This window comes from Trachypithecus francoisi, unplaced genomic scaffold, assembly GCF_009764315.1.
Source record: "Trachypithecus francoisi isolate TF-2019V2 unplaced genomic scaffold, Tfra_2.0 Lachesis_group13, whole genome shotgun sequence".
NCBI classification, from domain to species: Eukaryota; Metazoa; Chordata; class Mammalia; order Primates; family Cercopithecidae; genus Trachypithecus; species Trachypithecus francoisi.
Window position 1 is genome coordinate 471,887 of NW_022681458.1, and position 24,632 is coordinate 496,518.

Consider the following 24,632-nt stretch of genomic DNA (forward strand, 5'->3'; position numbering starts at 1 on the left):
AATTAGCTGGGTGTGGCGGTGGGCACCTATAATCCCAGCTACTAGGGAGGCTGAGGCAGAAGAATCACTTGAATCCAAGAGGCGGAGGTTGCAGAGAGCTGAGATCACGCCACTGCACTCCAGCCTGGGTGACAGAGAGAGGCTCCATCTCAAAAACAAACAAACAAAAAGATTTCTCTGAGTTCAGATGAGAGATTTATTTAAAAAAAAAGTAATCAAGGACTTTCGTACCACGGTAATAACTTCTAAATCCTTCAGGTATGTTCGTTCTGTAGCGAGAATCTCCTTGACTATGAAGTAGGCCTCGTCTGCAGGCACGCGCTGAAAGAAGCAGAGAGCTGTTAAGTGTGCGTCCATGGGACACGGGACCCTCCCACGTTCAGGCAGCCTGAAGTCTGTAATGTTTGCTTTCTTTTGCTCAAGTTAACATCGTCACGGGGTTTTCATCTTCAACTTCTGAAGGGATTTATCCCTGAGTAAAAACATAATCCTGTTATTCTTTTGGAGAAAAGAATTGTTGTTCAAATATCACCATATGTAAACAGGGCTGAAATTTATTATTGGTTTTGTGATAAAATCATTTTTTATATATCACTGTCAGTGGCAAGGCTGGTCAGCAGACACAGGTCCATGAGTGTGTGTGTGCTTATAAATTATTAAACCTAACCCATACAAAAGTCATTAAAAAGAGCAAACAGTGTGCATTCTAAGCGTGCCTGCGTCAGAGCGCCAGGCTTGCCAGTGCACTTCCTGATGCAGATGTGGACCATACCCCAGGCCGTTTTCTGTGCCCTGCTGGAGATAGCCCAGCCCCGAGCACTCCTATAGCCAGCAGGGTTATCTTTGCCCAAGGTGCTGGCGTCGAGCAGGCAAGCTGGCTGTGGGGGACCCTCTGCACCTCACCCAACACAGTGTTCCTGGCAAAGCACATGCCTCATGATGGCCTCGGCAGGCACTGGGTCCTGTCCCTGAAGGGCCTCTCCCCACCCTGAACCCTCCAAGAGCCACCCTCTGTTGAGGTGCAACTTAACAGCCTCTTCTCTGTCCTTTCCCACTGCCCAGAAACCATGATCCTGCTCTACCCTGGCAGCTTGCCTGCCCCACCACCAGACTGTGGCCAGCTTCACAGCAGGTGGGCCGTGCAAATATCCATGGAGCAGGTGTCAGCTCCGAACAGGGGCCTGGACGCTGCCCCCTGCCCCTGCGAGGGTGCCCTACCAGGAGAAGACAGGCAAGAAGCAACACACACAGTCACACATCACAGCACAGAGGGCTGTACAAGACACAACGCAGAGCAGAGGAGGGGCTGGAGGCTGGGGGATGCGGCAGGCCACAGTCTCACTCAAGCGGATAGGTCAGCCCGTGGGGCAGGTCAGAGATCAAGCGGCTGGAGCAAGGTGGGGAGGTAAGAGAGCATAGACAGGCTACTGGTGGGGAAGGCAGGCCATGTGGGCCTTCTGGACCCTTTGGGGTCTACCTGAATATGCTGTGATGCACTTGGGCCCCAGGACGAGAGCAGATCAGGAGGGCAGAGAGGTTCCCAGTGGACCTCGGCACCAGCTGTGTGAGACAGCCCTGGCTGGGGGCTCAGAGGGGTGAGGGGTGAGGTCCTGGACACATTCTGAAGGTTGAGCCAGCCTGATTCCAGTGTGGAGTTAAGGTGTGAGGGTTGGAGGCAGGAGGGGTGACTGCCGCAGTTTTTGGCCTAAGCCAAGGGAAAGACCAGCTGCCATGACTGGAGGTTTGGGAGGAATATCAGGAGCTGGGTTTGCAAGTGAGCAAGCAGCTGAGGTGGCATGTGGGGTCGTCTCTTCTTCCCTGTGCTGCTGTGAAGTTCAGCACAGCCTGCAGGCTTGTCCACCCCTCGTGGATGAGAGGACAGAGGCACATTTATCCTGTGAGTCCTGAGCCCATGGATATAGCCAGCTGTGAAGGGACAGCCCGCCAAGATGCTGCTGCCTGGAGCCCTCCAGTGCCCAGGTGCTGTGCCTCCCCTGCCAGAGTCCTGCACACGCCCACTGCTGTTCTCTCAGCTCTTCCCCATGGCTGGCAGCCTGCCTGGCTCCCACAGCCCTGCCACTGTGTACCAGCTCAGTCCCCACCTCTTGGTGCAATGGCCTCCTCACCACAGAGAAGCTGAACCACCTTTCCAGCCTTTAGGCTTTTTCAATTTTTTCTTTTTGAGCTTCATGATATTAAAAATGACTTTTTTGGCTGGGCACAGTGGCTCATGCCTGTAATCCCAGCACTTTGGGAGGCCGAGGCGGGCGGATCACGAGGTCAAGAGATTGAGACCATCCTGGCTAACATGGTGAAACCCCGTCTCTACTAAAAATACAAAAAATTAGCCGGGTGTGGTGGCGGGCGCCTGTAGTCCCAGCTACTTGGGAGGCTGAGGCAGGAGAATGGCGTGAACCCGGGAGGTGGAGCTTGCAATGAGCCAAGATTGCGTCATTGCACTCCAGCCTGGGTGACAGAGTGAGACTCCGTCTCAAAAAAAAAAAAAAAAAGGCCGGGCGCGGTGGTGCAAGCCTGTAATCCCAGCACTTTGGGAGGCCGAGATGGGCGGATCACGAGGTCAGGAGATCGAGACCATCCTGGCTAACACGGTGAAACCCCGTCTCTACTAAAAAATACAGAAAATTAGCCGGGCGTGGTGGCGGGCACCTGTAGTCCCAGCTACTCGGGAGGCTGAGGCAGGAGAATGGCGTGAATCTGGGAGGCGGAGCTTGCAGTGAGCTGAGATCCGGCCACAGCACTCCAGCTTGGGCAGCAGAGCGAGACTCTGTCTCAAAAAAAAAAAAGAGAGAGAAAGAAAGAAGTCCTTTCTCCACCTGAGCTTGACATGCCCAGTGAATGCTCTGGGGTCAGAGCTGGTCCCGCCCCCAGAGGCCCATGTTTATGGTCTGCGAGGCCCTAGCCTTCCCCACACAGCTGAGGGACAGGGATGTTGCATGTGAATGCCCCACAAACTGTTGGTCTTGGGCCCTGGGGGAGAGTCTGGTATAGGGAGGACGACTTCCTAGCCACAGTCACCTGGGCATGGAGTCCAGAAGCAATGTCCTAACTCTGAATGTTGCTCTGTAGGACAGGATGCTCGAGTCCCGGAGCAGCTCTACTCCTCCAGGGGCAAGGCTCACAGAGACACAAACACCATCAGAGAGCCACAGCAGTCGCTGATGAGACTGCTCATCACAGGTGCTACCAGTGGGTCACAGGGGAGTCAGGGGAGCAGAGTGGCCAAGAGAAGGGCCCCCATCCCACCCCTGCCCCCGCCCCCGCCTCATCAGCCTAAGGAATACGGTAAGGAGACTCTCAGGGACAGAAAATACAGCAGCTGCCACTCTGCCCCCACCTCCAGATCAATGTCCAACCTGAGGCCCCAGTAAGCTGGGCTACAGGCCAGAGATGTGAGGGCGGCCAGGGACAGCCCCAGAGGAGGGTGCAATTCCTGTGAACTTCGCCACTTGTCCCCACAGGAAGGGTCTGTGTGCCCATGCAGAGCATGGAAGAGGCTTCTGCCACCTTTGGCTTTCCTACCTTTCGACTATTGCTGACCCTCACAAATCTCTATTAAAAAGGCAACAAATGGTGCATCAAGTGGGAGACACTGAGGAGGAGGGCACAAGCTGGCGTGGGTGGGCTGGAGGGTGGGAAGCTCTTTGCCCCTCCCGGCACAACCAAGCAACGGAGTGCAAGTGCAAAAGCTTGACGGGCGACCTCAATGGCAGCACATGGTTCTCAGATCCCTGTGTCACCCTTGTTCCCCCAGGAGAGTGGTCTGCCAGGCTCTGCCAGCAGAGCCGTCAGTGAATCTGGGGCCGGGGTCTCCCCAGAACCTGTTGCAGCCTGGCTGGAGACACTGGTTCATGAGGTCAGCACAGAGGGGTACTCTGGTGGAAACCTACCTCCGGGTCAAACCAGCAGCCCCTGCATGGTGATGAAGGGGCCATCCTTGCCATCTCAGAGCCCACCTGTGCTGGGCACTAGCCTTGCTATGTCAGCTCACACACACAGAATTGAAGCAGAGCCCAGAGCCCTCCCTCCAGAGCCCAGGTGTTGAGGAGAGGTAGCAGGAGACACCACGTCAGGGCTGAAGGTGCCCACATGGAGGGGCTGGGCCCAAGGACTGCCGAATCTTTCTCTGCAGTGACCCAGCCACCAACTCCTCAAGGGCATGGCTCTGTGAGGACCCTGAGGTGCCCCCATCCCAAAGGGCCTTGTCATGCTGCTGGCCCCATGCCACGTCGTGACGAACAGGCTTCTTCCAGGGCCACTTGCCACCAGCCCAATTATCCTCAGATGTGACAAGCTGTCACCCTATAGAACCATCTAAAGCATCAATTGATTTCCATAATATAAAAAGTTACAAGTTAAAATTTAGTCTTAATAACAGACTGCCTGATAGCCATTTTTTGTTTTTGTACCGAAGAAACAGTGAACTAAAGAGATTGTCATTAGGTTTCCAAAATAAAATAAAAAGACATCTTTTTGGAAACAGTCTTGCTGCCAGGACCCAGAACCAGCCTTCACCTTCAGGCCTCATGCAGCAGCATGTTTAATATCCTTTGCTGCCTCCAGAGCAGGGGGCTCCTTCCATTCCAGTGGGATCCAGGGGGACCCCAGGGCACAGGGAAGGAAGAGCCTGCCCTGCCTGTGCCATCCCACCTGCTGAGAGTCCCAGCATCCCACGGGTAGCCCTGCCATCTGGAAGGCAGGCCTTGGACAGAATATCCTCTGGCCAATTCAGGCCAAAGCAGGAATGCTGAGGTGTCACAATGACACGCCTCCCCCTGTAACAGCACTGACTCCCTCCCTCCTAGAGGTCCCATGGCCGCTTCCCATCCAGCTGCCACTCAGGGACCCTGTGTCTCCCTTCTCTGTGGACTCCAGGCCCAATATACTCCGCAAACTCCCCGGACCCTGAGTCTTTTCTTTTAGGGCCCATCTGCAAAACCGTAGCTGTAGGCAGACTCCAATGGGCTGGGAGAGTGGAGGCCACCTGAGGCCACAGCCTCCCTGCCCTGGCTGCCCTGTGTCTGCCAGCAGCGAGCTTCTCTGCTGGGTCACTTTCTCCTTGCAGACTCTCAGTTTGTGCCCTTATTCCTATCATCTTCGATAAAAGGAGACCCACAGGGGACACTGCCTCAACTTTGTCATAAACCCTCAGTCCTGCCTATGGCCCATGTACCCCTCCCCTTGCCACAACGCAGAGGACTGTCCCCTCCCCACAGGTGGCTTCTCCACTGCCTCCAACGCCTGGCCCAGGACACCTCCTTGTCCACGGGGTCTCCCACCCAAGACCCTCTCCGGAACTCAAAGGGGTCCCTGGTGGACCCTCCCTTAGCACCCAGATCTTTCCTCCCAATTACTCAATTGTTAAAGTAGAACCTTGACCAAGCAAGGAGGGAAGAAAGGAGTAAAGAAGGGAGGAAGGGAGGGAGAAATGAGGAAGGTAGGAAGGAAGGAAGAGTAGGGGAGGCTAGAAGTGCCTACTCAGTCCCAGGATCCAGCCTGACACATGGAACCTGTGGGTGCCAGGAAACTGTTTGCTAAATGAACAAGGAAACTTGTTTTTGTATGAAGGAACCTGGAGTCCCAGAGATAAGAGGAAAGTCTCAGGAAGGTTTTGCTAGGGAAGGTGGCCCAGCACCTCCTCTCTGCTCAGCAGGCTGGTAGGGTGGCTGTGAGTGCAGGGCCCTTCCCTGCCCCACCCTGGGGTTCCCACCAGCACCACCCCAAGGAACAGTGAGCACAGGTCCATCCACCCTGCAACCCTCTGCTAGCTTCTCAGCCTCGAGGGGCCCACCTTGTGTCTCGGCTCCTCGTAGTCCATCCCAGATCCGCCAGCATCACTGAGGACAGGGCTCAGGAGTGGGGATGAGCCCTGTTCAGCTGGGCCCAAAGGCACCTGAAATGCAGGGCTCAGACTCAGGGGGCTCTTCCGGCTGGAGGGAGAAGGCTGAGGACTCTTCGTGGAAAGGCCTGGAAATGAATGGGGCGGGGGATGGAGCGAGAAATGAGAAAGGGCTGTGAGGCTGGCTTAGAGCCACTACTACACTCCTGACCACGCAGCCGCCAGACTCACACAGTGCCAGGCACTTCCTGGAAAATGTGTTTACGTAAAGCCTCTACTACACACGATACTAAACATGACATAAAATGAAAATGAGGGTTGATGGTTCATCTACCCAATTTCAGAAAGCAATCCACAGACTGTGGATCCCCCAGGAATCTAGGGGGGCCTGGATACCATCCTTGTGTTTCTAGGGGGCTTTTTGCTCTGCAGAATATGTAACTATGATAAAATCAAGCACCACAAAGTGTGTAAAGCAAAAGGCACCACCAGGAAGGGGGAACACTTTCTATGTGCATTGCTAGAGGTTAGAGACTTAAGATGTCAAACCAGTGCTAACATCTGAAAAAGCAATGTCTATTTTAAGGCCAAACTTATTATTCATTAAAAACTGGATCATATAAAACTGCTCAATTCATGACACTGTTTTCCAGTTACGTTTTTCATTAATGGGGATTTTATTTTGGTTTTCTAAAATACAGTAATAGTTTTCTCCTTAAAACAATGCTTGGTGCTTGTTTTTTGAATAAATAGGTGCCAAATTTGCAGCTCAATTCTAAAGAGGATGATGAAGTATATTTCATTGTGAATTTTTTTTTTTTTTTTTTTTGAGACAGAGCCTCGCTCTGTCACTCAGGCTGGAATGCAGTGACACGATCTCAGCTCACTGCAAGCTCCGCCTCCCGGGTTTACGCCATTCTCCTGCCTCAGCCTCCTGAGTAGCTGGGACTACAGGTGCCCGCCACCTCGCCCAGCTAGTTTTTTGTACTTTTTAGTAGAGACGGGGTTTCACCAGGTTAGCCAGGATGGTCTCGATCTCCTGACCTCGTGATCCACCCGTCTCGGCCTCCCAAAGTGCTGGGATTACAGGCTTGAGCCACTGCGCCCGGCCATTGTGAATTTTATAATAAAAATATCCTTTTCTATTTAAAAAAAATTCACAACAGTTAATTCCTAATGTTTTTCTATGGGAAACCAGTAACTATTAAGTGCCAAATTTTATTTTATTTTATTTTTTATTTTTTTTGAGACGGAGTCTCGCTCTGTCGCCCAGGCTGGAGTGCAGTGGCCGGATCTCAGCTCACTGCAAGCTCCGTCTCCCGGGTTCCCGCCATTCTCCTGCCTCAGCCTCCCGAGTAGCTGGGACTACAGGCGCCCGCCACCACGCCCGGCTAATTTTCTGTATTTTTTAGTAGAGACGGGGTTTCACCGTGTTAGCCAGGATGGTCTCGATCTCCTGACCTCGTGATCTGCCCGTCTCGGCCTCCCAAAGTGCTGGGATTACAGGCTTGAGCCACCGCGCCCGGCCTAAGTGCCAAATTTTAAAGATAACTTTACCTGGCTAACACGGTGAAACCCTGTCTCTACTAAAAATACAAAAAATTAGCTGGGTGTGACGGTGGGTGCCTGTAATCCCAGCTACTCAGAAGGCTGAGGCAGGAGAATGGCGTGAACCTGAAACCACCAAAGGCCAGGTGTGGTAGCTCATACCTGTAATCCCAGCACTTTGGGAGGCCGAGGTGGGCGGATCACCTGATGTCAGGAGTTAGAGACCAGCCTGGCCAACATGGTGAAACCCCATCTCTATTAAAAATATAAAACATTAGCCGGGTGTGGTGGCGGGTGCCTGTAGTCCCAGATACTTGGGAGGCTGAGGCAGGAGAATCGCTTGAAAGGCAGAGGTTGCAGTGAGCTGAGGTGGTGCCATTGCGCTCCAGCCTGGGCAAAAAGAGCGAGATCCCGTCTCAAAACAAACAAACAAAACTATCAAAGATAGACATTTATGTTTCCAAGTGTATAGTGTTTGAACACTGAAACCATCATGATTTCTAACGATGATTACTGAATCGGCTTACCAAATGTTGCAACAAAAGTAACTCGATTTGAACCCCTGATTGCATAAATGCCACACCATGGTGCCTCCTTACTCCACCCACAACTGGTTTCAAAGCAAGATTCTCTTACACTTGCCTGTAGTGACCAGTTTATAAAACCCAAACTTGGTTCCCTTAACCTAAAACATGTAAGTGTATAGGCAGATTAGTATAGAGCAGCTTCTTGAGAGCAGCCGACATCATGATTCCGTTTGCTGGGCTGGCATAAGCAACTCAACAGGTTAACCCTCCAGTGGGACATGGGAGATGGAGGGGAGGAAGTCCTTATTTTCACATTGACAAATCAGGAGCCCTGGAAAGATCTTGTCTGCTGCTAGGAATTCTACTTATTAGGATTCTTAAGATGAAATACCAGTGCTCATGATAGCAGAGGTTTCTTCTGGAATTTTTCACAAGATACATTTAAAACATGAAGAAACATTCATTGCTACAGAACACCTAGGTAACATCACTATAGGAAATTAACAACCAATTTATTAGAATTTGCTTTTATTACACATTCAGTTAAAGAACACTAAGCAACCTTAAAATAGCATGAAATTCCTACTTCCTCCTTGCCTCACATGCTGGGCCACATTTGGTCTTCGTCACTTCTGAAGGGCTCAGAGTGGAACTGTGGCTCTGTGCTAGCCCCGGAAGTGTGGATTACTTCTTATGTTGAAAAGAGGCATGCTTCCAAAGATGCGCTGTTTGGGGTTTGTGTTCCAGAATCTTCTTTGTCCTCAATAAGCCAGAATTTCACAAGGAGATATTTTATGTGATGAAAATTCAGAGAAAAGTCTAGAAGCTGCTAATATCTATTTATTCTTCATAACTGTATTGTTCAGGGTGTAGCAGGAAGATGTTTTCCACTCATTGCTTCTGAAGTTAAAGTTGGCCTTCACTATTCTGCCCCTTGTGTCCTTCCCGGGGTCCTCAGAGCACCTCACTTGGAGTATAGTCCAACAGCAAGTTACTAGTTGACGGTTTACCAAAAAGTTGCTGCAAAACCTGCCTTTAAGTTGCAGGAGGTAAAACTTGAGGAAATGGCATAATCACGAGATACATCATAACGTGCGCTGCTATGACGCTGTTGGGGTTGCAAACAGGCCATGGCCAGTGTGGGTTAACAGGGCTGTAAATTAGAAAAGGCCACTCCCGGCCGGGCGCGGTGGCTGATGGCTGTAATTTTAGCACTTTGGGAGGCTGAGGTGGGTGGATCACAAGGTCAGGAGTTTGAGACCAGCCTGGCCAAGATGGTGAAACCCTGTCTCTATTGAAAACACAAAAATTAGCCAGATGTGGTGGCACGTGGCTGTAATACCAGCTACTCGGGAGGTTGAGGCCGGAGAATCGCTTGAACCTGGGAGGTAGAGGTTGCAGTGAGCCGAGATCGCGCCACTGCATTCCAGCCTGGGCAACAGAGGAAGACTCTGTCTCAAAAAAAAAAAAAAAAAAGGAAAATGCCACTCCCAGTAAACAACCCCTCAATAAATACCTCATAAAGGAAGGACACTCCCCTTTAGGATAGACTGCTCATTTGGAATAAACTATTTTTGGTTCTATGGAGGTTAAAAGTCATCATTTGATAATACTATGAATACTTTTTTTTTTGAGCCAGAGTCTTGCTCTGTCGCCCAGGCTGGAGTGCACTGGCGCAATCTCTGCTCACTGCAAGCTCCACCTCCTGGGTTCACGCCATTGTCTTGCCTCAGCCTCCTATGTAGGTGGGACTACAGGTGCCCGCCACCACACCCGGCTAATTTTTTGTATTTTTCGTAGAGACGGGGTTTCACCATGTTAGCCAGGATGGTCTTGATCTCCTGACTTCGTGATTCGCCCATCTCGGCCTCCCAAAGTGCTGGGATTCCAGGCATGAGCCACCGCGCCCAGCCATAAATACATTTTTTTGAGACAAAGTCTCTGTTGCCCAGGTTGGAGTGTAGTGGCACAATCTCAGCTCACTCCAACCTCTGCCTCCTGGGTTCAAGTCATTCTTGTGCCTCAGCCTCCTGAGTAGCTGGGACTACAGGTGCACACCACCATGCCTAGCTAATTTTTGTATTTTTAGTAGAGATGGGGTTTCGCCATGTTGGCCAGGCTGGTCTTGAACTTCTGACCTCAAGTGATCTGTCTGCTTTGGCCTCCCAAAGTGCTGGGATTACAGGTGGGAGCCACTGCTCCTGCCCTATTATAAATACTTTCTATTTAACAAAAAATGGTCAACTCATAATTTAGTAAATACATTAAAAAGTACCACAAACTACCATTAAACATTTTTTTCTTTTTTTTAAATTTCTTTTGAGATCGAGTCTCTCACTCTGTCGCCCAGGCTGGAGTGCAGTGGCGCAATCTTGGCTCACTGCAACCTCCACCTCCTGGGTTCACGCCATTCTCCTGCCTCAGCCTCCCGAGTAGCTGGGACCACAGGCGCCCGCCACCTCGCCCGGCTAGTTTTTTTGTATTTTTTAGTAGAGACGGGGTTTCACGGTGTTAGCCAGGATGGTCTCGATCTCCTGACCTCATGATCCGCCCGTTTCGGCCTCCCAAAGTGCTGGGATTACAGGCTTGAGCCACCGCGCCCGGCCTTTTTTTTTTTTTTTTGAGACGGAGTCTCGCTCTGTCGCCCGGGCTGGAGTGCAGTGGCCGGATCTCAGCTCACTGCAAGCTCCGCCTCCCGGGTTCACGCCGTTCTCCTGTCTCAGCCTCCGGAGTAGCTGGGACTACAGGCGCCCGCCTCCTCGCCCGGCTAGTTTTTTGTATTTTTTAGTAGAGACGGGGTTTCACGGTGTTAGCCAGGATGGTCTCGATCTCCTGACCTCGTGATCCGCCCGTCTCGGCCTCCCAAAGTGCTGGGATTACAGGCTTGAGCCACCGCGCCCGGCCTCCCAGCTAATTTTTGTATTTTTAGTAGAGACGGGGTTTCACCATGTTGGCCAGGCTGGTCTCGAACTCCCAACCTCGGGTGATCCCCTTGCCTTGGCCTCCCAAAGTGCTGGGGTTACAGGTGGGAGCCACCGCGCCCGGACCCTTTTCCTTTTTCTTTTGTTTAAATAGATGGGATCTTATGAAGTCCAAACTGAACTTGAACTCCTGGCCTCAAACAGTCCTCTTGCCTTAGCCTTCTGTGTAGCTAGGACTACAGGCGTGCACCACTGTGCCTAGTTTAAACATTTCTTTAAATGTTAGCTATAGCAAACCTTATAAATCAAGCCTACTGCAAATTACACAAACACAGATACAGATCCTACATGATAAAGTCAATAAATCTGAGGAGACTCCTTTTTTTTTTTTTTACAAGCGACTGACGATGAATGTGTAACTTCATTTACACACGAAGTTGTTGGACTGTGTCCTCATGTCTGATTTTGTATGGGCTGTTGCATTTATCCCTGGGGAACACGTTCAGCTGAAGTCACCAACACAGATGTACTCCACAGTAAGAAAACAAGTGTGGGACCATGGCTCTGAAGGGTGCTTTCCACAGTGACATATGATAGGATAAAGTTAGTGTCTTTCAGGCTCTGCTATTTTGAATTCTGTGGATATCATAAAAGGACACTTGGCCATAGTGCTCCTCCGTCTTAGAAAATCTTTTTGACACTGACAATGCACATCAGAATGCAGGGTTAAAATCAGATGTCGGCTGGGTGGGGTTGCTCACGCCTGTAATCCCAGCACTTTGGGAGGCTGAGGCAGGTGAATCACGTGAGGTCAGGAGTTCGAGAGAAGCCTGGCCAGCATGGTGAAGCCCCCTCTCTACTAAAAATACAAAAATCAGCCGGGTGTGGTGGTGCATGCCTGCAATTCCAGCTACTCTGGAGGCTGAGGTGGGAGAATCGCTTGAACTCGGGAGGTGGAGGGTGCAGTGAGCCAAGATCGTACCACTGCACTCCAGCCTGGGAAACAGAGTGAGACTATGTCTCAGAAAAACAAAAAAAGGCAGAGAAGTTTAAAAATGCTAAATATCAAGTTTTAGGTGCCACGGAATATGTTTAGTTTTACCTGACATGGTAAAGAATTAATCTTAGGTATCTGTAAAAAACAAACTCTAAATCCGAGGTCCTCTACTGAAAAACAGCCAGTAACAATCAGTCTTGTTCTGAGTTACAAGAGTCCCTTCTATAAAATTCATATCATACACAACTCATAGGAGGACACACCTACTACACACAAAGATAAGGCCCAGCTATCCCACGATATCCTCAAGGAGGACTGATTTCTTTACCCGTAGACAAGACTTCAGTTGTCAGCATTAAGAGACTTGAAACTGAGAGATACAAACAGTAGTTAGGTTTTACTGAGCTCTACACTTTTGCTGGGATGGATCACAAACTGTCCACTGGCTGTTCACCCTCGGGCTTCATTGCCTAGACTGCACTTTGGGAAGAGAATAACATCTGAATTATTCTCAAAGCTGCCAATTGGCCGGGCGCGGTGGCTCATGCCTGTAATCTCAGCACTTCGGGAAGCCAAAGCGGGTGGATTACTTGAGCCCAGGAGTTTGAGACCAGCCTTGGTAACATGGTGAAACCCAATCTCTACAAAAACAAAAAAAAATAAAATTATCAAAAATTTAGCCAGGCGTGGTGGTGCGCACACCTGCAGTCCCAGCTACTCAGGAGGTGGACGTGGGAGAAATGCCTGAGCCCAGGAAGTCAAGGCTGCAGTGAGCCATGATCAGGCCACCACACTCCAGCAAATAACAAGGTTTGATCATCTTCAAAAGATACATATTTACTTATTTTTCTTTAGACAGTCTTGCTCTGTTGCCCAGGCTGGAGTACAGTGGCACAATCTCAGCTTACTACAACCTCTGCTTCCTGGATTCAAATGATTCTCAGGCCTTGGCCTCCCAAGTAGCTGGGATTACAGGCATGCGCCACTGTGCCTGGCTAATTGTTATTGTATTTTTAGTAGAGACAGTTTTTGTCATGGTGGTCTCAAACTCCTGGCCTCAAGTGATTGGCCCACCCCAGCCTCCCCAAGTGCTGGGATTACAGGTGTGAGCCACCATGCCCAGCTTTTTCTTTTCTTTTTTTGAGACTGAGTCTTGCTCTGTCTCCCAGGCTGGACTGGAGTTGCAGTGGCACAATCTCAGCTCACTGCAGCCTCTATCTCCTGGGTTCATGTGATTCTCTTGCCTCAGCCTCCTGAGTAGCTGGGATTACAAGCGCATAACACCACCATGCCCAGCTAATTTTTGTATTTTTAGTAGAGGCGGGGTTTCACCATGTCGGCCAGGCTGGTCTTGAACTCCTGACCTAGTGATCCGCCCACCTCAGCCTCCCAAAGTGCTGGAACTTCAGGCGTGAGCCACTGTGCCCAGTCTTTTTTTTTTTTTTTTGAGACAGGGTCTTGCACTGTTGCCCAGGCTGGAGTGCAGTGGCATAATCATGGCTCACTGCAGCTTTGCCTTGACCTCCAGGGCTCGATCCTCCCACCTCAGCCTTCCAAGTAGCTGGAATCACAGGCACACATCACTGTGCCCAGCTAATATTTTAGTTTTTTTGTAGAGATGGGGTCTTGCTATGTTGCTCAGACTGGTCTTGAACTCCTGACTCCCTCCCTGGGCTAAAATGATCCTCCCACCTTGGCCTCCCAAAGTGTTCTGATTCCTGGCCAAAAGACATAAAATTTAAAACTGTTATTTCAGACTGTCGGCAGTGAACATCTCTGGCAGATGATTTTCTTTTTTTTTTTTTTGAGACGGAAAAAATAAATAAAACTACCTTTACCCAGGCTGTCACCCGGGCTGGAGTGTACTGGCACGATCTCAGCTCACTCCAACCTCAGTCTCCTGGGTTCAAGTGATTCTCCTGCCTCAGCCTCCTGAATAGCTGGGATTACAGGTGCCTGCCACCACGCCTAGCTAATATATATATATATTTTTGTATTTTTAGTAGAAACGGGGTTTCACTATGTTGGCCAAGCCAGTCTTGAACTCCTAACCTTGTGATCCGCCGTCCTTCGCCTCCCAAAGTGCTGGGATTACAGGCAGGAGCCACTGCGCCAGGTCTGGCAGGTGATTTTCTTTGTGGCAGTTTCTTTACTTCTAGAATTTTCTCAATATTCAACACATGATTTCTGAAATGTCATTTAAAAATCACAATGTTAAACTTTTGTGCTTACCTTCACTTTTTCCTTCAAGACACTGTTTTTATTCATGTAACTAGGTGATGAAAGAGAAATATCACATTTAGAGAAAAAGGTAAAGTTAGTTTTATTTCATTCTTTTCAACTTTCCTCTTTAAAACTCTAACAAATGATTCTTGAAAATATTTGCCTATTAGTGGAGGAAGAATCAGCTCTTGTTGGCAAAATTCAAGGTCAAGTTGAAGGTTAACTTCAGAGGAGGTACAGGAAACTGAGGCTCGATCAATGAATTGTTAATTCCAGAAGAAAAGGAAAATGCAGAACTGTCCAAGGGTTCCAAGTAAACGTGAACCTGATGAGTTAGCCCAAAATTATTTCTGGCTTCACTATTGGAAGAGGATGTCATGAGTCACTTTCACACAAAATCTGGCTCAAAGAATACAAGTGGGAGATAGAAAAATGGTCAATGGCGAGGGGTCCAGGTATTGGTTCATCTTTCACTGTGCATTTAGTTCACCTCCTTACCCGGCATCACTGCCTACAGGACAGGATGTGAAGATGTGATGCGTGGCACAGCTTTCCAAAGGGCCATTTGGGGTTTTAACGAGCTGACACACAAAGCCCTGGGCTACGGCTTGGTAGGCAGCACGCAGTGGAACCACCGCTGCTGCTCTCACATGGTGCAGAGAGCTGTATCAACACACAAAGTGAAAGTGCTCCCAATAATCTGTTTCTTTCCTGTTTTGCTCTAAATAAACGAGACTTTTTACTTCCTAAGAAAAGCAGGTGTTCTAACCTATAACAGCAAGTTGTGCTTTGGGCCATTTGTCCCGATCTGCTGTCTGCCAGGTGTACGGTCTCCTCTTGAATATGTGAAGGTGCTCCAGAGCCTCTATGTTTTTGTTCTAATACATTGTGTCCAGAACTTTGAGAAGCATGCTCTGACTTATGAATCTTTTTATTGGAACAATGGAGGCAAGGTCCTGAAAACAAACTATTAAAGTAAACTGAATAAAGGGTGGTGGTTATTAGGATTAGGAAAGAAATATAATCTGAATTGACATATTTCAAGAACATAAGGGCCACATGGTTTTCACCATCTAAATCAGTCAACTTACAGACCTAATACAGAAATGCTTTTGAGCAGTTTCTTGAAATCAGGATTTATGCACCCAGGTGCCTCCCACTTCATCCTTAGGTAGTGGGTGCTGGGCAGGGGTGGCCCAAGGACCAGGAGGGTGATGGTTAGGGAGGGGGGCCGGCATAATGTCAGGGGCTAAGTGAGGCCCCTGGGACTCATTCCCCTCTCCTCTGAGTGGGAAGTAACTATCCATCCGCGGGCTCTGAGGAGACCCACGAGTTTGTTCTGAAAAGTGCCTTTCTAGAACATGCTGCCGCCACAGCCCCTCTGCTCTGGTGTGGCAGGTACAATTCTGAGCTCCAGGAAAGGCTTACCGCCGGGTGCCTCCCTTCCTGGCCTCAGGTGCTCACTGGCCACCCTGCCCACTGGGCAGCAGATGCCTTAGAGCCCCGGGGAGGCACCACCACCTTCCCAGAGGCGCCTGACATCAGTGGCTGCAGCTCTGTGCTGCTCTAAGGTCCCAAAAGGGTAAGTGAGCAGCCTATCCTCAAAGGGCTCAAAAGCAGAAGGCAGTGTCCAAAGCCCCTGCCCCCTCAGGCGCGTGTGGGGCTACAGAGGCGTGGACACTCCACGGAGGCCGCAGAAACTCGTGTTGGCTGAATGGGAAACTCAAGCTCAGAGTGGAATAAAGCCTTGACCAGAACCTGCAGAGCCGCCGCACTCTGGGGCAGAGGTCTCTTGTTCACGTTCTCCCCTGTAATTTACAGGGTGGGTTTTGGCTGACTGCGGAGAAAAAGAGGCAATAATAACCTCATTTTCAGAATTAAGAAGCCAACAACATCTGTTCTGTGAACGGTAAAAGCGCAAGGACAGCAGGCCTGCCCCGTGGGGTGTGGTGCGGGCCTGCACGGCACGTCCTCCCCGACACCCAGCTCCGCTGTGCGGGCCACACCAGGTGAGACCAGGAAGCACTGGCAGAGCTAAGACCGAGAAGAAGCAAGGCACCTTTCCCCGCTGGCCTTCCACAGACATCACCATCCATATTAAAATAAGACCATCTGCACAAGAGTCATGGTGCCTGCTGCCTGTTTGTTGCTCAGAAGCCTATGAAGATGCCAGTGACACTGTTACAAAAACATGCAGCTGCTTCAGGGATTAATACGTAAAATAATCTTTAACTTATATAAATCAAAACTAGAAGTAGAGGGAAAGAAAGCTAAAAAGCCCATTTAAAAATTCACAGTAAATATTTCCTTATTTTATTGAACAATTAAAAAATTCTAAATTAGTACAGATCTGCACATTTATAAATGGCAATTCCAATGGAAAACAAATTTTTAAGTACCACAAAGCAGACAACAAAAATGTCTCTTTAAAAAAGGAACAAGTTCAAATGTATAAGGAAATTCCAGCTCATTTTTTCTTCATTTCCTAGGGGAACGCAATTGTTTTCATGCAAAAGATGGTGCCTCCTTGAACTAGGGGACACGTCAGGCATGGACCACCAGCGGAGAGGGAGGCTAACAGCATCTGCCCACATTCCAGCCGCCTGACAAAATGTTCCATACACGTGGCCCCAGATGAGCACCAAAGGGAGACCACAGCAGATACGATTCTGTGGACTTTAGAACCAAATCTATATACATATTTTCAACTCTAAGTCCGCAAGAGAACATTAACATTTTTGTCTATGAAATAATTTTTCCAGCAATGAATTTTTTTGATGTTCCACGAGCTGGGAGGGAACAAGCGTACCTTGAAGACATATGTATTGGCATCAAACGTCACATGAACACACAACAGCTAGGAACACACATGCTATATATGTCTCCATGTGATCACAACCACAGCACATGTGAAGTGCTACAATTACCCCTCAGAGCGGTGGAATGGCCAAGGAGTTTGCATGAAAAATCAGAACATACCCGTACACCAAAGCAATTCAAAAGGAACAAGTCACCCTCAGCAAAATGACAATAATGGGAATGACTTAACCAACAGGTTTAAGTTTTTCATACTAAACTCTTTTTGGTGTGCTATTGTCCGTCCCTCAATCATCAGTACTAATTTAAAACTGTGTGTTAACTGGAGCAGAGAATCCTAATCTAATTCCATATTTAGAGAATCTCTTGGTAATATAAAAAAGGCACATATCAATACCTAGTGATCTGAAAAATTACATAGCATATGCTGTTACGTATTTTTCATGTAGTCAGTTGTATTAACATATAACTGTGCTACTGTTAGACTTGAAATATTTATCCATTGGCCTACATAAAGTACCTGGACTTTTGGAAACAAATACAAAAACCGTTTGACAGCTAATAAAAATAAATATTCTACCTAAAGCAGAGTACATAATTAGTGGTGGACTTCACAGATACAACAGGCGCTGTCTGCTGGTGGCCTCTCATTGGAGGGGATTGCTGCAGGATCACGCCCCCTCTGAGTGGACACACCTGGCTATGACGGTGACTGGGAGCTACCAGTGCAGCCCCTGATGCGCCTTGCCTGAGACTCCAGGCGGAGCATGACAACTGTGCAGCTTTAAGGTTCTGGATGTAACAGATCAATAGATTGAGAGAGAACTGTCAACATTTTGCAGGCACTTTCACCTCCACACTCTCAGTGAGCTGTATCCAGACACTTCCAGAAGTGTTGGGTCAAATCTGCATACTTTTTTCAATTTCAGGGTTTATCAGGCCACACCTCTCAGGCTGTGCATTACCCAACACTGGCTTGAAGAAGAGCCACACAGCACAAAGCAGAAAGAAAAGCAGGGCCCAGTGCTGCCACAGGGCACTATGGCCTCAGGCTGAACTGCTCTCGGTGTTTTGCTTTTTTTTTTTTTTTTTTTTGAGACGGAGTCTCGCCATGTCGCCCAGGCTGGAGTGCAGTGGCCAGATCTCGGCTCACTGCAAGCTCCGCCTCCCGGGTTTACGCCATTCTCCTGCCTCAGCCTCCCGAGCAGCTGGGACTACAGGCGCCCGCCACCTCGCCCGGCTAGTTTTTTGTAGTTTTTAGTAAAGACGGGGTTTCACTGTGTTAGCCAGGATGGTCTCGATCTCCCGACCTCGTGATCCGCCCGTCTCCGCCTCCCAAAGTGCTGGGATTACAGGCTTGGGCCACCGCGCCTGGCCATGTTTTGCTATTTAACCACTGTAAACTGTCTTGTAAAGGTGGAAAAGAGCAATGTCAGTGCCTCACTAACTGTTACACGTGGAAAGACAGAATCTGTACTGGGAAATGTCTTCCTTATGGTTCTAAAGCCATGGTGCCTACACGCTTGCCTTCCCTTCCGTTTCTAAACCCCTCTGGGTGGACATTACAACCCATTCGAAAGAGAAAGGGGTAGGAGGGCTGCGAGCAGTAACTCGGAAGAAAGCCTTGATTTTTTTTTTTTTTCACTCAGGCTCATGCCTGCAATTCTAGCACTTCAGGAGGCTGAGACAGGAGGACTGCTTGGGCCCAGGAATTCAAGACCATCCTGGGCAACATGGAGAGAATCTGTCTCCACAAAAGTTTTTTAAAAATGAGCTGGGTGCAGTGGTGAGTGCCTGTAGTCCCAGCTACTCTGAGGCTGAGGTGGGAGGATGGCTTGAGCCCAGGAGGTTGAGGCTGCAGTGAGATGTGACTGCGTCATCATACTCCAGCCTGGGTGACAGGAGTGAGACCCTGTCTCTAAAAAAGTAATAATAAAATACTTTAGAGCAACAAAATACCCAAGGAAAGAAGAAAGGCACAGCTGGAGCAAGCATGGTCAAGTGTGGGTAACACTGAATTTGAGGTGATATTCCTGCTTTGTATATTTTGAAAACTTCCTAAATAAAAAACTAAAAAATTATCTCTAGAAAGTGAGGTTCCATTAACACAAACCAAAACCAACAGGATCTATTCTACAGGAGGCCTAGTAGAAGATGCCTGAGAACAAAGTTTATTCAGAATCTCGCACACGAGGGAGTGATGAGGCACCTCTGCCGGGGGGGCGGGGGCACGATGCCACTCCTTAGGAAGGAACATTCCGGCTTCCACAGCATTAGCTTCACCAGGGAGCGGCCACCCCTGCCCCACAGCAGTGCTAGCTCAAAACCACCCAAACCTAACCTGCCGTCCAGACGCCAGGGTGGGTTCCCTTAAAAACAAAAAGACAACTTTGTTAGTTCCCAACATCAGCAAGGACAGTCGTCAGGCAACACTGATGAAGGAGAGAGGAACCATCAGCTGCCATATGAATACGAAGGCTTAGGAAAACGTTTTAAACGTAATCTATGCTCATTTCTCCCCACCACACAAACACAAGGTTTATCTTTGGTGAGACAGTAAGAAAAGCAGAACCTCCCAAACAGCCTGTCCTGACCTCAGGTTCACTGCTGCGCTTCTGTCTGTCACAACATTGTCGCAGGTATTTGCCAATGTAGAAAGTTGTGCCCAATGGCCCCTAAAGCACTAAGACGGCAGGTCTAAATTACCAGGGACAGAATGAGTAACAACTAGACAGACTGAAAGTTCTAGCTGCATAAGCAAAATGATGAGACTGTGGTTTAGGTATAACAAAGCTACAAAAACAGGAAACTGCCTGATGTGGTTAGCCACAAAACCCCTGCAGGCATCCAGCCAACACTGATGAGAAAAGGAAAACCAGCCCTTGCAAGATGCCCTCGATGGCTCCGACACCTGAGCCATGTGGTCCCTGTGCAATCAATCACAGTAAATCCATCCAGGCAAAACATCAGAGATCAGAGATCTCACAATGTGAACAGGAATGAAATGTGAAGTTTCCACAAGACATTCTGGGAAGAGAATTAAACGTTAAACGTGGTATTGCACTACTAGGTAAGATCAGAAAGTAAAAACAACAAAAACCCCAAACCCTAGCTGTGGACTTGACATACTCAACAGTGTCATCCAGGGCTGGCCTGAGCCCGGCGCTTGTCGGTGCTGAGCTGCATGGCAGTGGTTTCCCCATGACGTCCCTGGATGGACCTATCCACTCTGTGCCACAAACATCAGCCTTGACTTTCACGGTGGTTTACACTGAGAAGCTCTCCATGTGGTACCAGCAGGGCCCATGGCACCTGGTGTGTGGGCAGGGCCACCTCAGCCCACCTGCCCTTGGGACCCTTCCCATTGTCCTGGGACAGAATGATGCCCATGGTGTGTCTGGTTCTGCTTTTTTTGCAACCGTATATCTTCTATATTCCCAATTAAGCTGAAGAAAAGAAAACAGCTCATACTTACATAAGTCCATTTTAAACCAATGCCTCTCCAAGACCACTATCTACATACAGCACTATTTCTGGGTCTCAAGTCAATAATGAGGCAGTGGCCCTTTGACACCTTTAAAAAAAAAATTAAAAAAAAAAAATGACATGGTACCTTTGGCACTGGGATAGTTCCAGGCACCCCCTCACTCCCAACCCCAGTGCAGTGGATGACTGTTCCCCCCGACTCCCAGTGGGACCCTTTTTTCTCCACTTGTCTGTGCAAAAGGGTTGCTGAAGAAAAGGCTAATGTCTACAGGGTCCTTTACGGTCTCAGAGTCCCAGGAGTTTGATCACAGCACATAGGAGGCCATGGCCTATGTCCATCTTTCCCAGGGTTAGGGCTGTAGAGGCATACTTAAGGTTCTGAGTAGCACAGTGGCTGGACAATTGAGACAAAACCTGTGTCCTAGTTAATTATAGGCAGCAGGGCTCATCTTGAAAAGCAGCGTCAATAGTGCAACACACATATTCTATTGAAGATCAACATTAACAGAACTGTGTAACATTCAGAATGTATAGCACCAGTTTTTACTTGAATCAAAGCATATGCCAAAAAACATAAGGTATAAAGACCAATTTATTGGCTCTCTAGGAGGACTGGCTGGAGGTCAAATTTTTTGACATTCAAAGAAGTATAATAAATCAGGAAATTAAAAAAAAATTGAATATGTAGCCATGAAATGAAAGTCACTTTCTATGTTTAAACCAAACAATTCTGAGCTCTAAACTACACAGTGTGGGTGAGTGGGCTGCCTTGTAAAGCAACCCAGAGTGGTCAAGATGGGTTTTTATCTATTTGCTCTCCTGGAGTCAAATTCTTTAAATTGTTCTGTAAATCAAAAGGGACTCTTTCTCCACTTGTCTGTGCAAAAGGGTTGCTGAAGAAAAGGCTTATGTCTAGGGGGGCCTCGGTTTCAGAGTCCCACGAGTCTGACTCTGTGCTGCTGGAGTCCTCGGCCGTCGTGGGCGGGTAGCTGAGCTGCTCTAACTGGTCGATGATGTCAGAGAACTGGAAGGCCGAGCTGGACTCGGAGCGGACTGAGTAGGCTGGGAAGTTGACCATGGAGCTGGCCTCAGATTGATTGGCTGAGCTGCATGTGTGCACAGACAGCCCACCACGCAGCGGCATGTTATTGAGGGAGCTGTTTTCAGACTGGCTGTTCCTCAGTGAGCTGGTCTCAGAGGGACCCAGCAGGCGCTGCATCCGGCTGGCCTGCGCCTTCACCTCAAACAGCTCCGAGGTGTCTGAGGGGTGTGCGCTCCCACTGAAGTCACTTTCTTCCTCAAATGCAAAATCATCTTCTGTGTTCATGTCTACTGCCTCAGTGGAGTACCTGTCTGGGCTGGACTGAGCAGACCCTGGAAGCTCACACAAAGGAGGGGCCACCAGAGGCTGGGCAGAGGCCTGAGGTTCCTGTGGGACTACAGAGCCATAAGGAAAAGAAAATGCCTCAGAGCCTCCAGCAAAGAAAGAGATGTCTGCTGGGTCATCGTCTATGAACTCCTCAGACACCTGCAGCTGGGCATTTGTCAATGTGAAAGCAGGGGCCCCCCCACGGCACTGCCGGTCACACCGGTGCTCCCCACTGGAAGGAAATGAGCCTGTGGTAAAGTCATCCCCACCATTGTCATTTTTACAAGCAGCTCTGAGCTCCCTCCCGGCCCTCCCTGTGTCTAGGTCTAAGGCACCGAAACTCTGCCCCCCAGCACAGACAGAACCACAGCTGCTCACAACATGACAAAACCCGACACCTGGACCAGGCTGGAGTGCGGGGGGCCCGACGGGCTGGGCCGATGGTGTGTCAGGGCCTCCAGCCACTGCTCCACTGCTCCTCTCTGCAGCTGGACTCTTGACGTAGGAAACCTGGGGCTCTGTGAGGGAGCTGCTGCTGTCCTTGAACTCTGGCAGGCCAGGGGGCACCAGAGTGGAGGGAGCGAGCGAGTAAAAGGAGGCATTCGCTGAAGATGGGGAGGCAGGAGTCCTCAATCCCTCGGGGAACAAGATGCTCTGGGGATCCAAATTCAGAAAAGAAAAAAAGGATATAAAATTACAAATTACCACTAGAAGTTGCAAAGCCACCTGGCCTAACTTAGGGCATCCACACATTTCTATCACAGCTTTCATGAAAATGGGCAATTCACCAGACTTTCCCTTGTAGAACTGAAGATTTGTGCAAGTAGCACTGCAAATCAACCCAGGATCGTCTGTTTACAAACCCTTACAATTCCATTTTTTCTCTTACGACATGAAATATCCACAATAAAGAAAAGTTTTTTAAATTAAATTACAATTTTTAATTTTTTTTTTTTTTTTTTTTTGAGACGGAGTCTTGCTCTGCCGCCCAGGCTGGAGTGCAGTGGCCGCTCTCAGCTCACTGCAAGCTCCGCCTCCCGGGTTCACGCCATTCTCCTGTCTCAGCCTCCCGAGTAGCTGGGACTACAGGCGCCCGCCTCGTCGCCCGGCTAGTTTTTCGTATTTTTTAGTAGAGACGGGGTTTCACCGTGTTAGCCAGGATGGTCTCGATCTCCTGACCTCGTGATCCGCCCGTCTCGGCCTCCCAAAGTGCTGGGATTACAGGCTTGAGCCACCGCGCCCGGCCAATTTTTAATTTTTATTAGAGACAGGGTGTTGCTCTGTTGCCCAGGGTGGAGTGCAGTGGTGCCATCATAGCTCAAACTCTTGGCCTCAAGTGATCCACCCATCTTGGCCCTCCAACATGCTGGGATTACAGGTACATGCCACCATGCCCAGCCAAGAAAACCTCCATCTTGCAGAACCTAATGACATGTGGTCCATGTCTCCCTGGAATCCCATTACCAGGAGATTCATAGTTTTGTTGAGGGGTAAAATACAGCAGGAGAGGGAGTGAGCCATTCCACTCAGCCAACAGAACCCTAAACCACAGTACTGACAGGTAAGTAACAAGTCCAAGTTCTACAGCAATGTGCACTCATCTGTCAGAGATTATCATCAGCAGGGAGTTAGGACACACACCAATCCACTCACACACGTAACAGAAGGTTGAGGGTCACTGCCTAGGATGCCCTTTGCCAATGAGAGTGGCCCAAGGGCCTTGGGGCCTTCCAAAAGCACTGGAGTGGCTGCAAGTCTGAGAGAGAAGCAGCTCCCAAGCAGGATGAGGAAATACTGAGGGGCCAGGACCAGATGTCAAGTGGCTATGTTGCATCACCCACCACTCCATGGGCGCCCTAACACATCCTCCCCTCATGGTTCCACACACAGGGACACGGCTGAGCCCCCTCTACTCGCTAAGTGTCCCTCCTCGTGGGCTATCACGGGATGCAGTCATGCTTCGAGAACATCCCTTACTATATATACACATGCCACATTGTTAAGAGCGTGGTCATACTAAAATATAACCAAACACAACTGAGTAACTTTTTGTGCAATATGTACACAGGCAATGCACACATGCACGTGTTACCACCCAGGCAATGCACACAGGCATGTGTTACCATATGCAAAAGGTGCAAATGTAACTGCAGAAGGCTTAGTTACTAGGCTTTCAGAAACAAAATAGTAGGTCACAGTCTGTAAGATTAACCTATTTTCAAACGCTGATCATATCACGTCTCAATTATTCAACCATATTCAATATTCTCGTGTGGCTTTTAAAATGGAATGGAAGATAATTGAAAGCGTAAAGATTTTATTTATTTATTTATTTTTGAGATGAAGTTTCACTCTTGTCGCTCAGGCTGGAGTGCAATGTGCCATCTCGGCTCACTGCAACCTCCACCTCCCAGGTTCAAGCAATTCTCCTGCCTCAGCCTCCCGAGTAGCTGGGATTATAGGTGCCTACCACCATGCCTCATTAATTTTTGTACTTTATTAAACCCAGGGTTGCACCATGTTGGCCAAACTGGTCTCGAACTCTTGACCTCAGGTGATCTGCCCGTCTCAGCCTCCCAAAGTGCTGGTATTACAGCCATTGAGTCACTGCGCCCATTCTTAAAGGTAACTTTTAGATGATTCTTATTGTGACACTAAATTCTTTCGAAGGCCGGGCACGGTGGCTCACGCCTGTAATCCCAGCGCTTTGGGAGGCTGAGTCGGGTGGATCACGAGTTCAGGAGATCAAGACCATCCTGGCTAACACAGTGAAACCCCATCTCCCCCAAAAATACAAAAAATCAGCCAGGCGTGGTGGCATGCAGCTGTAGTCCCAGCCACTTGGTAAGCTGAGGCAGGAGAATCACTTGAACCCGGGAGGTGGAGG

The 24,632-nt window shown here is 49.2% G+C and overlaps 1 protein-coding gene across 7 annotated transcripts in view; it reads right to left on the reverse strand.

The window, feature by feature from the left end:
• Window positions 1-24,632, reverse strand: part of FARP2 (FERM, ARH/RhoGEF and pleckstrin domain protein 2) — a 147,552-nt gene that overhangs the window by 33,200 nt on the left and 89,720 nt on the right. For all 7 annotated transcript variants that reach the window (XM_033229477.1, XM_033229473.1, XM_033229475.1 and 4 more), the window contains exons 13-15: window positions 22,144-22,399; window positions 5,810-5,985; window positions 232-321 (exon numbers count right to left, since the gene is read on the reverse strand). In XM_033229477.1, the coding sequence (XP_033085368.1) occupies window positions 232-321; window positions 5,810-5,985; window positions 22,144-22,399 (522 nt within the window). The remainder of the gene's footprint in view (window positions 1-231; window positions 322-5,809; window positions 5,986-22,143; window positions 22,400-24,632) is intronic.